The sequence below is a fragment of the Phalacrocorax carbo genome, chromosome 3 (genome assembly GCF_963921805.1).
Source record: "Phalacrocorax carbo chromosome 3, bPhaCar2.1, whole genome shotgun sequence".
Taxonomy (NCBI): Eukaryota; Metazoa; Chordata; class Aves; order Suliformes; family Phalacrocoracidae; genus Phalacrocorax; species Phalacrocorax carbo.
The window spans coordinates 16,766,857-16,780,130 of NC_087515.1; the positions used below are offsets into that span (position 1 = coordinate 16,766,857).

The window sequence follows — 13,274 nt, forward strand, 5'->3', positions numbered from 1 at the left end:
TAAGCCCCAAAAGCTCTCTTAGCCTGGTTTTCTCTTAATTGATCCCAAGGTTTACTTTTGCTGCCAAGTTGCCTTTTGACTTTCTTACACTTTAAAAATACATTTTTTATCAACCTATATAGTTAAAAGCATCCATAAAAATAAAATCCTAGAAATATATTTTCCATCTGCATTAATCACTTTTTAGCAGTTCAGATATGTGTCCCCTTGGGCTTGACGTCCCCATTATTTCTTAGAACAATTGCAGTTGAAGGATGATTCCAGAGGGATTTTATTCCAAACTACTACTACGTTTTGTTTTTTTTTTTAATTCTCCAGATTAGTGAGTGGAATCTTCAAGGACTGCCTGGAGATGATTTCTCAATTCAGAATGGTATTATTGTTGCTAAGGCAACTAGATACCCCCTTTTGGTAGATCCACAAACTCAAGGAAAGTCATGGATTAAAAAGAAAGAACAGGATAATGAGTTACAGGTGAACAGTGTTTTAAAGGAAAAATGTGCTGCATTATATTCCATCAAGCATTTTTGCATTATTGTCTGCATTTGAATCAGCGTAACTCTCATACACACATATCTGAGATAACTTTAACTTGATGGAGACTGACAATGATATAGATGCATCAGCAGGGAACTTGGCAAGAGCTGTAAATCCCATTCAAGGAATTGGAAAAGATTATATAGTAAGTAAATACTGGTATGAAATTTAGCAAGAAGTATGAAAGAGAAGGAGGTAGCCTTGTATTCAAAATTGGTGAGTATGTTCCCTATACAGAGAAAGTGGTGAAAAGTATAGCAAAAGAGTATAATATGAAATTATTAAATGAGAGTAAATTGGGCAATTTTAGTAAGATTACAGTCAAAGGCAGGCTAACTTACAGCTTTGAAAACATAAGCAAAGCACTTAAACTGATGCAGTCCAGAATTTTTTTACAACCCGAGATGGAATTCGTACATGAAGTTACTGCTACAAAAATAAATTGAGGACAACCAGTTGAAACCAAACCCAAGACAAATCTGTGTATCCTAATGCTACTGCAGTTTTAATAGCTCTTTTATAGCTTAAGCCATAGGGTTAAATGTCTGCACATGAAATATAATACAAAAACATTCATATGTCACCTGTAGTTTGCATCACAAATGAATTTTTCACAAGTGAAGTAGCATAGGAAGATGAACCTGCATTTTAAAACCCTTAACCTGAATGTTGCAAAACCTCACATGTCCTCTTGAATCTCAGTAAATTTTCAGGATTTGAGGATCTCTAGATTTTGAAGGTTTTAAGTTTTGAAGTGAAGTGAATGTGAAGTTCTTGCATATCATTTTATCATTAATAAAGCAAGTTGTCAGAACCACAGAAGAGTTGATGCTGGAAGTGATCTCCGAAGATATTCTAATCCAGCCTCCTTGCTCAGAGCAGGGTCTACTAAAGCAGGTTGTCCAGGACTGTCCCCAGTCAGGTTTGGAATACCTCCAAGGATGGAAAGTTCACCACGTCTCTGGGCAACCTGTTTTAGTGTTCAATTACCCTCACAACAAAGATTTAGATTTGGGTTTTTTTTTCCTTGCGTTTAAATGGAATTACCTATACTTCAACTTGTGCCCATTGCATCTTATCCTGTTACTGTGTGCCACTAAGGGGAGTCTGTCTCCCTATTCTTCATTCTCACCCACAAAATATTTATATACATAGGTAAATACCCTTGTGAACATTATTGAGGCTAGATAATCCCAGCTCTCTCAGCTTTCCTTATATGTCAAATGCTCCAATCCCTTAATAACCTTAGCAGTCTTTTGCTGGATTTACTTCAGTGTCTCTCTTATACTGGGGAGCCCAGAACTAGACAGAGGACTCCAGATATGTGTCTCCAGTATTGAGCAGAGAGGAAGGATCACCTTCCTCAACACTTTTGGCCTTTGCTGCAAAGGCAGATTGCTGGCTTATGTTTGAGTTGCTGTCCACCAGGACCCTAAGGTTCTTTTCTACAAAGCTGTTTTCTAGAAGAATGGTCCTATTTCATACCTGTAGAGAAAATCTTGAAAATAATATGAGAACTTTCTGAGAGTCAAAATCAACAAAGCAATGCAAAAGTAGTGTTTTATTTATTTATTCATGTCTTTTAATGATTTCATATATTATGAATGCCATTTCATAATAATTCAAAAATCTGATTTCATAATATTGTAACAGCAATTCATCTGTTAGACTGAATTCAGGTTTCCAGAAAGAAAAGCTAAGATTAGAAAACCTAGTCCTCAGGACATAGAATAGAAAATTAGAAATTAGGCATCTGTGGTTTCAAAAATATGTGTAACATCTTCAATAAGGTATACCAGTTTTACTTGGTACATTATTACTCTCATAATGAAGTTTTGCAGATTCCATTACAGCCAATCTTTTCATTCATCTTTTTATGGTACTATTCATTGTAGACACAAGAAGTATTTCTGCATAAATTGCTGCACGGTCAACATTTATTACTTTCTGTAAAATGCAACTAGCAAAACCAATGAAAAACTTTCATAGTTAGATCTGCAGTTTTCATGTATGACTTTGAATAAATGTTTTTGTCCTTATATCATTTTATAATTTACTTTTTGAGGTAACAACTTTGAATGACAAGTATTTCCGTACACACCTAGAAGATAGTCTTTCACTGGGACGATCACTCCTGATTGAAGATATAGGTGAAGAGCTGGATCCAGTCCTTGATAATATATTAGAAAAGAATTTCATTAAATCTGGAACTTCTTTTAAGGTTAGTAGTAAAACAAAAGACCTGGAATAAGTAGTTAGCTTTGTGATGAACTATATTTTACTCTTTTATTCCAAACAGCTGCTGAATCAGGTAAACTTTGTATTCAGCTGGGTAGTGTGAAGAATCAAACTGAACTAATAAAACACAGGAGGCAGAGCCTCAGCTGAGTAGTAAGTTCATGAGTCTAAAATTTGAGTTTAACTACTGAAGTTACTACTGAAGATTCCAAACTGACCGGAACCAGTTATGTTTATCCTGTTGCATGCTTACAATAGTTTCTATTGATTTCTCAAGCAATTTCATTTTACACCCTTTAAAAGAATTAACAGAATTGAAAAGGTCTATCTTTTCCTAGTGTGGACCACCGATTGTAGCAACTGCAAAATCTTTAATCTGGAATAGATCTGCTTTCTGATGGAACAATCCAAAAAGCAGGAAGTTTTATTAATAATATTAAGTATATTCCCAACCTTGAAAAATCATGAGTTTTTCTGACCTTCATTAGATAAAAAAAAATTGCTTCCAAATTTTAAAAACAATGCCCCTTCAAACACCCTGCAATAAAATGACTGCACACGCTGTGTATTTCCATATGTATTTTTTTCAAATAGTCTTAATTAACTGGCTGGGGTATATGAGAGGTGGTAGACCATATTGTTGACGATAATGAAAATAAAATTATTACTATTTTTGTGTAGTAATTTTATTTTGCATGTCAGAGGAAACAATAAGGGAGTTTTTTGGTCCTAGTCCTTCTTCAGCCAGGTATTTGAAGTGGCCTTAGAGGGTCATACAGAGTGTTCAGATTTCCTTGTGCACATTCAACTTTCAAGTTTGACTGCAGATTTGGCATATCTTAACTTCTACAAAGATTTCTATGAAGAAATCTGAATAAATTTATAGTTCCTTTAGAAAGTTCTTTAAGATCCACTTAGTCTTAATAAATATAGAATTAATTTCCAATAATTTGTGTTCCATTGTTGGATCAAATAATTTATATTTTTCCTTGAACACAAAAGAACAATGATTTTTCCAAAGTCAGTAGTTTCTACCATCCTCATCTGAGGTGTTATTAGAAGCACAAAACCTAAGCCAAATGATTCTGAAGCCATTAATTAGAACGTATGGTGGAAGTAATCCTGCTACTTACCTGGAGGGGAATGCTACGTTTATAATGTACCACAACTGCTATGTTTGGTCATCAATTGTTATTTTCATGACAAATTTGAATTGTGAAATTAACTTCCTCTCTTTGACATTTTAAATAATGTAATTTTTTTTCTGATCAATATTATTGAGTCGAATAAAGCTCATTTTCCTCTGCTTAATACTATTCTAACGTACCCCACAGGTGAAAGTTGGTGATAAGGAAGTAGATGTCATGAGTTCATTTAGACTGTACATTACTACAAAGCTACCCAATCCTGCTTTCACCCCTGAAATTAATGCAAAAACATCAATTATTGATTTTACTGTTACAATGAAAGGACTTGAGAATCAGTTACTGAGAAGAGTAATTCTTACTGAAAAACAGGTAAACTGACAGTACCTACAAGCCATAGTGATGCTTAATTTGTTTTAACTGTTTTTAGTGTGTAGGAAAAATAAATGTACAAATGGAAAAACAAGATCAACCATTTTCTAAAATGTGGTCCAGATGCAGTATAGAAATTTCTAAATAACAATACTTCATAAGATACTGAAAAAATTCTGCTTAAAAAAAAATGTTATAAAAACACGTTTTAGATACCTGAAAAAGTAAAATGCACATTTCATGAACTTGAAAAAACAGCAACTGAATTTTAAGTATGATTCATGGCTACAGTCCATAAAGTGTCATGCCATTTTCTTGTTTTTTAATAATAGGAACTAGAGGCAGAACGAGTTAAACTCATGGAAGATGTAACTTTTAATAAGAGGAAGATGAAAGAACTGGAAGACAATCTTTTGTACAAACTAAGTACAACCAGAGGTTCTGTATCGAAGTGTAAAAGAACCAGGATTAAGCAGATTAGGCAGATTAAGCTGATTCACATTAGAACCTTTCCATACAGAATTTTATCCATCCAAGATACAATAAGAGAACATCCAACAGTAGAAATTTGAAGTACGGTGATTTACCAGCACATGAGGGATTTGGTACTATAGCATGCCACTATATGCAACCCTAGGCACTAAGTATTGTGACACCTAGACAATTTTTGTGAAACAAATCAATTTCTTCTGCCCCTCAAATGAGATATCTGATCATAAGCAAATGCTTCCCCATTGTACTTTGCATTTTCAATGGGTTTAGCTTAAATGGTGTTGAAAGTCTTTTGCCTGTGTATGATCAATTACTGTCTCTTTGGTGGAAAAAGAAGCTGGTAACTTCCAGGAAATTGATTAGTAAATACTTGAGATGCATTAATACTGTTGTGTGACCATTGCGTTTAGGACCCTAAGTCTTTTGGACTTTGAGTGTACCAATCAACAGGCTTTAAAATAATTGAAGTACTCTGTACGTCATATGTACATATGTATGTTACATACATACGAAAGCTGACTTCTCTAGTGCATGCTGCAAGGCTGTTGGCATAGATATATTCATAGTGACAGAGGTTGTATGCATTTGTTTAGCATGTTGAACATAACAGTTTTTAGTGTTACATGTCTTGTTTGGTCTCCATTTTAAAAGCTTTCTGCAATTCAGTAAATAATTTCCATTTTTTATAATTCCTGTAATTTGGCCTTTCTATTTTTACACATATAATGTGCAAAAAATTATTATAAAAATGTCTTAAACATCCAATATTTTAATTTTTAGGTTCACTAGTAGATGATGAATCTTTGATTGATGTTCTGCAAACAACTAAGCAAACAGCTGCTGAAGTAGCTGAAAAGTTGTCTGTGGCAGCAGAAACTGAAGTGAAGATTAACACTGCTCAGGAGGAATATCGACCTGCTGCTACACGTGGAAGCATTCTTTATTTTCTTATTACAGAAATGAGCATGGTCAATAATATGTATCAAACTTCATTGGCTCAGTTCTTGAAGTTATTTGATCAATCCATGGCCAAGTAGGAAGACACAGATTTTTCTACTATTCAGATGTTTGTCTTTCTGATGTATTTGCTGTTATTAACATGCTTTCTTTGTGCTTTGTGTTCATGATTCAGATCTAAGAAGTCTCCTTTACCTCAGAAAAGAATCTCAAACATAATTGAGTATCTTACCTTTGAAACTTACTCATATTCTGTTAGAGGCTTGTATGAAAACCACAAATTCCTCTTTACCCTCCTCCTGACATTAAAAATTGATCTTGAGAGAGGACATATAAAAAACAGAGAATTCTATGCACTTATTAGAGGTAAGTTTAAAAAACTGTTATATGTAGAGCTAATTTCAATTTTTTTAACTTTTACACCATTTCAAAGTATGGCTGCATGGTTTCTACCATGCAGTTCTGTGGGAGCTGCCTCTGTCCTTATCCCTGTGAAGGTAGATGCAGTTCCTCATCACAGTTCTACTTCTGCCATTTACCCAGGCTGTGTTTTATCCTGACATCAAGATGAGTGATAGTTCTACTCCTCTCCATCAATTGGTTTAATAATTGTGTGGTTTTGTATTATATTGGTATCCTTATTTTTATAAGGATATTTTTAATTTATTTTTTATTTTATTTATTTATAATTTTTGTAATTTTTTATTTATTTTTGTATTTTGTTCTTTTGCTTCCCTGCTTTGACGGAGCTGAATAAAGCTATCTTCTAAGTTGCCAGAACAACTCCACATGAAGACAGTCTTTTACCAGTTTCAGCTTGAGCTTTCTCTGACTTTTACCAACCAGCTAACTTTTAGAGAACGTAGTGTGTTTCTGTGGCCCAATGGGCCTGGTCTGCCTCCTCTGTACTCTGTGAATTTGTGCCTCTGCTGAAAAAATGTGATCACAATTGCTTATGCAGAGGTCCAAATAAAATCTGTTTGAATTTTACAGTGTTCAAATGAATCTTGCACAGGTCAAATGTCAAAGTAGTGAACCTAGATTTGAAAATCATTATCTGCCTTTAATGAATAAAATGGATAGGAAACAAGATTAAATTCACTTTCTGTTTTGCTTTCCAGTTTCTCATAATGGTTTTACCCTTTGAGAATGATATCCAGCTACCAATTTACCAATGATGTCAGGCAGGGAATGCTTGGGAATACTTTCAAAGTTAACTGTCTGCTTTAGTGTAAAGCATTAGACAGGGAACCATATTTCTTGGTTTCTCAGCTCATGGATTCTTGTTTTGCCGAAGGAAGATATACCTTGGGCATCTGAAATAGAAGGTGGTCACTTACCCCTTCGTAACTGACGAGAATTTGTAATAAAATACAGGAGTACTTTTAGCAATTTTTGTCTAGAACATATAATTGCGATTTCCTGCCTAGCTTTACCACAGTTGACTTGATAGTGTATTCTTCTGGTGTATAAAATGACACTGAGAAATTCTTCTGGTGTATAAAATGACACCAAAGCAACATTAGATTTTCTGTATTTATTCACATGATATTAAATCAGATTGGGAAGCAGGCAGATGTCTAGTCAAATTGTCCTGGACTCTTAGGTAGGTATCTTCTGCAATGAAGGAATTCTTTGATTTTCCTCATTGGATGAGCAGTTCTTAGTGCAAAATGCATGCCATGTTACCAAACATTGTTGGGCAGCTGAAAAAAGGATTTATTTGAAAAATAAATCTCTCTTCCTCTTCTTTCCATTTCTTTTCCATGACAGCTTTCATGGCTTATCATCAGCCATATTATTAGGGGATGTCTTAGTGAAATAAACATTGCTATTTGAAATGAAAACGTCTCTAGAACTCATTATTCAGCTGGTCTCAGGAGATTATCTACTCTAGATCTTTACTTCTGCTAAAGTACATAATTGAATTTCATTCTATTCACTGTATTCCATTAAAGCCAAACACTAGGCCCTTCCTGAATATTTTAATGCTATAGTCCCCAGATTATAGAAAAATAGCCTCCCACGATTGTGGCATAGAATTATTAAAACTGTAGAAAGAAACAAAATCCAAAATATATGAGAAAATCTAAGGAGTTCATTGACAATTTTGTAGGTATCTTGACACTTAGGTAGGCTGTCTCCTTTACCAGTAGAAAGTGGGGGACAGGCACAAGTGAAGAATATGATCTTCTCTAGCAGAAAATACATTTTGCTAAGCAGCTACATAAATATTCAAGAACACATTACAGAGGAATTGAAAAAAATCTTTGTTGACTTAAAAGCCAGAAATATTGCCAGGTGTGCTATTTTGTGGACAATTAATGATTAAGTCTTAAAATTAAGAAAAGTCTTTTTGGCTGAAGTGATTGTGATTCTCTCACAGAATTCAGTAATTTGCAAAAATATTCCTGTTGGCCGATTGTATTAAATTTGCAAAAGATGTGATTCTGGAACAGGGTATCATTTTGTAATAATAATGCTAATAATGGATTACAGATTTGTGTAAATGCTTTTTGTTATCCCCTCTTTGATTTCCATTATTTCAGTTTTCAGACACTAAATGGAAATTCTGGGATCCACACATGGATCCCAGGCAATTATTTCAAACTATACATCCTAATGCCAAAGACATAAGAGGATGCTTGAAGCAAACTTTAACAGGTAGTCACAGGAAATGCAGGAAAATCACTATTTGCACCTCAGATTTCAGGTAGCAGCCCTTTCTTTCTGTGAGGCTAATGAAGCTTGTCATCCCTGAGGTAAAGGGAAGTACAAAAAGCACAACAGTAGGAATACGTTGTAATGAAAGCACATGAAGTAGCTTTACATTTTTGCATGTCAGAGATAATTTGGATTTGTACATACGAACTTCACATTCTTGAACAAGAGTTTGCTTTAATCGGCCCTTCATGAAAACATTCAAATCATATATTAATACTTTCTAATTCTGTTTCTTGGTTATTTCTAAGTGTATCCATATGTGGAGGAAAGCATTGCACAAATTTTTCTAGATGCTTGGACTTTTCAGCCTGTGAATGGCAAATGAAAACTAATGAAAGGAAAGGCTTTTTCAGGCATTGCATATTTAACTTACTAACATAGCCAATGGCTAACCGTAAGAGCTTAGCAGGATTTGTTAGAAGATTAGGTGTGTGTATTAATAGCAAGAATATCAAATATTACAATGAGAAACACATTGTTTACACTTTTGTAATTCTCATTCTTCATTGAATAAGTCTGTCTCAAAAATTAAGCCAAAACTTCCCTAAGATCTGTTTACTGCCCACTCATTTAAATTTTTACTTTCTTTTAATATTAATTGTTCCCATTGGTATCCTAATGTCCAGATTCAGCAAGGTGATTCTTGTGTTTCTACTTAAGGATATTCAGGTAGCTAAGAAAATACTTAGTCTTTCTGAATTTTGTTTATTCTTTTAAAAGAAACAGAACTGCTTTTTCTTGAAAATCATCAATGATAATATAAATAAAATTCTTGCATCCTGGAAGCCTGCAGGAAAATGTCTCAAGGAATCAAGTCTTCCCCTGTAAATTCTATAATGCAAGCAGAACAGACTTCAGGAAAATCAGAAAGAATTTGTTGCATTATAACATTTGCAGCGCCATAATTTTTTCCTATACTGTGTCAGAACTTTAAAGTAAGTCTTAGTTCTTTGTCTGCATCAAAAACACTATATATAATGTCTTCCCAATAATTTCTTAAATAATAATATTTGTGCTTTGTTTAAGAAATTAATATTCTAATCTCCTTTTCACTCCAATGATAAGTTTGCCTTCTGTTCTTTTCCTTCTTGCTTTTATGATTCATTTTCTCTTCATCTCATTCATGGAGAATTTGAGGATGAGGTGGGTGCAGAATAAGATAAACAATCTCTGTGTTAAAGCCTCTTGATAATCTATGGAATAATTAGACACTGTTTGTAAAACCATTAATATGTTAATTGAAAAGCAACTACATATACATTTATGTATGTAGGTTTTGGAACATACTTCCATGTATGTATAATTTGGAAGTACTGAAATAATTACAGCTCACACATATAGACTATACACTTACATACATAAAAGTGCCTAAAAATAATACTTATTATTACAAGGTGATTTTTTAGTTTGTTTGTAGCAAGTGGTGAAATTCGTTATACCAGTCACATAAATAAATAAATGATCTTAGCTCTGGAAAGCACTCTAACAACACCCTCTAGTTTTCTCAAGAAGTGACATTAATTAATTTGTGGAGGACTGTGGAAGAAGCAGCTGCAAGAAGAAAATGATGATTAAAAGTTAATTATGATAAAAAGTTAAAAGTTAATCTCTCTAAAATTGGACTGCAGACGTATCCCAGAGGTGTTCCTTTGTATTTCCTCTTCAGTTGCGTATCAGAGGATGTGAAGCATGTATCATCTACTGGCTATCTGGGCTTATATATGCTATTTAAAATGGTTTGTGCATGTTAGTCTGGTCTGGGATTGATTGATTCCATCAGTTCAGTTTCTTTCTTATCTTGTTGTGTTTGAGGTTTTTTTCCAATGACCCCAGGAGATTACTTTGTTAACATGTGTAATGTTCTTTGGCTATTATAACTATGCATTTCATTAGAGAAGAGATAGAAGCTTGCAGTTGAGAAAAGAAGGCTTTCTTTTCAATTTCTTTTCTTTTCAGGAATAGTGGGATCAAATATGGACTATCTAAGGGAAACTCTTCAGAGGAATATTTTTATCTTTCAGACATATACAAAACTTTCTTTACTGTATTATCAACAGAGATGAAAATAGATCATTAAAGAAATTCCCATACTTAAAATATAATCAGTATCATTGTATAAACTTAAAACAACAAACTATATGGAGCACATGATCTAAGATGAGAGGCTGAAAGAACTGGGCTTGTTCAGCTGGGGGAACAGAAGGCTTAGGGGAGACCTGACAGTAGCTTTCAAACACCTATGAGAAGGCCATTAAGAAGACAGAGTGTGGCTCTTCACAGTGGTGCACCGTAGGAAGATGAGAGACAACAGAAATAAACTGAAAAAAAGAAAGGTTCCAAGTGTGTGTAAGGAGAATTTTTTTCATTATGAGGAGAGGCAAACATAAGAACACGTCATCCAGAAAGGTTGTATAGTCTCCATCCCTGGAGATTTTCAAAACCAGACAGAACAAAAACCTGATTTTGTCCCATAGCTGACCCTGCTTTGAGCAGGTTAGAGTAGAGACCTCCTGAGGTTCCTTCCAGACTAAATTACCCTAGGAACTTATGAAATAAATGCTAAGTACTCAAGAGTACAGTTAGTACCCCAGTGAAAATTACATGGGTCAGAAAACATAATTTAAAAAGAAATGTCAAATATATCTTGACACCTGCAATACCATGTGTATTTCATCAGAATGTTTCTATCTACAGGAGGTGCAGCACTGGATCTACAGGCTTGCCCATCCAAACCTTTCCGCTGGATTCTTGATGTGATGTGGCTAAACCTAGTGGAATTGAGCAAAATTCCACAGTTTGCAGAAATTTTGAGTCAGGTGATATCTACTAATTATATTTTTAATGTTAATAACCAGTTTTCCTATCATAATTGTTCTCCCATATTTTACATTGAGAATGCCCAAGAGATGTAGTTAAGAACAAGGCCAGAGAATACAGAATAAAGGCATAGAAATGAACAGATAGCTAGCATGAATTGAGGTATATTTGCTCTACTTTTTTTTCTTTAATCTGCTTTATTGTATTTTGTGTTATAGTCATTGAGGTAGAAAGAGAAGAGAACAGGAGCAAAGAAATAGTGAAAAAGGAAGCCAGTGAGAGAGATACAGAAATAAGGAGAAAGGAAAAAAAGTAGAGGTATCAAAAAGGCTCAGAAAGTTAATCTATGAGTGCCAGGTTTTAAGTTACAATGTTTTACCTCCTAAGTCTGATAGACTTTTACAGGTAAATTATTTGCTGCTTGTTTTTAAAGGCTTATTTCCATTCCAAGGTGAACATGTTATTCAGATATGATGAGCTAGTTATAAAAGTACTATTTATTTTATTAAGACATACATGAGCTTACATGCACATAAGCTTGTGACTTGTGTATCAATTATTTTCTTTATTTTGGTAAATTTATCTTTTTTTTAGAGCAGTTAAAACACTCCCTAAGTATTTCCTTTCTGTACCTCCTAACCAATCCTTGTTAATCAGGCTGATAATCAGGATTAAGTTCTTGCTGTTACAGCCTTGGTCAACGAAGTCCATTTTGTGACGGCCTTTAGTGCCTTGAAGGGTAGCAGAGATTTTACCTATATGGTGTACCTGGAAGTGGTCCTGGCTGTTTCCCAACTCTGTATCAAGGCAAGATATGGATACATACCAGCCCATTTCCTCCAGGTTTTGGTTTCTGGAGGTATCAAAACAGGATACTGAGTTAGGAGGAAACGGGAGGAATTCTAGCTAAGCCTTCACTGGGTTGTTAGGGCACCAGAACCTGAAATGCATGCTGCTGCACACTTATAACATTGTTTAAATTTAGCCATGGGGGTTATGACTTACGTATTTTCCTTTTAATTTGTAGATTTTAATGGTTCTAAGTTTTTTCTAGAACTGGTGCAAACAAAATTTTAGACTCCAAAATACCTAGACAACCATGTTACCCCAAAAAGCCTCTTTTTAAACTAATCTTTTAGCACTAACTTAAAATTGCCATATATTTACAAGTTGAAAAGTGACAATTAGGTGGTTTTAGTAATAGGCAGAGATGGAACCTGGGAGGATGCTAACTAGGATATGAATAAAAAATGCAAATATGGAAATACCATCTTTTTAATACTTATTTGCATCCATTGGATATGCTGTTCTATTGGGCTCATCATATTAAATACAGCTGTATTGTTATTCATTTAGATACAAATATAAAATGATTTAAAGTTAAGAAAAAGAGCTTGAAAATGGTATGCACAGTTCTCAAGACGTTGCCTGTGATTTTCTCTTTTTTTCTTCTCTAAAAATTAAATCCTTCAGTCCCAGATACCTAACTTAGTTTAATAAAGACATATTTCTATTCAAACATTTAATGACCCTCTTCCTTTTCACACTGTTACTACTTCCAGCTGTAGTTCAGTAAGAGATGATAAAAAGAAATATGTAACGAAAGCTTAATGATTTTACTGAGTGAACAAAAATCCCTTTAGCTCAGCAACCTGTCTCTCGCCGTGGCCTAGCTTTGAGAAGGTACCTCCTCTGAATACTCTCGTAGCATGTGTTCGTTGATGTCAGTCCATGTAGAAATGAGCTATTTGCTTTTAAAGTAAGTTTTTTCTCAGACTTGGATTACAGTTCAGAAAGGGACATTTGGTGTTTCTGTCTGATGAATTTGGTGAATCTCTGTGAATGAGTTTCATTACAGGAAATATGTCATTGGAAGAGGTCCCTATATGTTTGTTTTTCACTCCTCTCCCAGCCCATGCTTGGTGTAGGTTGTTTTGAAACTACCTCTATTTGAAACCAAGTCAGTCAACTGGACAGAGCTTCATTTTATAA

At 34.3% G+C, this 13,274-nt stretch overlaps 1 protein-coding gene across 1 annotated transcript in view; it reads left to right on the forward strand.

Moving 5' to 3' along the window:
- The window catches only part of DNAH8 (dynein axonemal heavy chain 8), a 138,729-nt gene that overhangs the window by 103,272 nt on the left and 22,183 nt on the right, over window positions 1–13,274 (forward strand). Inside the window, exons 70-76 of the mRNA XM_064448596.1 lie at window positions 319–474; window positions 2,603–2,758; window positions 4,110–4,292; window positions 4,625–4,730; window positions 5,565–5,817; window positions 5,917–6,107; window positions 11,160–11,281. Coding sequence (XP_064304666.1) covers window positions 319–474; window positions 2,603–2,758; window positions 4,110–4,292; window positions 4,625–4,730; window positions 5,565–5,817; window positions 5,917–6,107; window positions 11,160–11,281 — 1,167 coding nt within the window. The remainder of the gene's footprint in view (window positions 1–318; window positions 475–2,602; window positions 2,759–4,109; window positions 4,293–4,624; window positions 4,731–5,564; window positions 5,818–5,916; window positions 6,108–11,159; window positions 11,282–13,274) is intronic.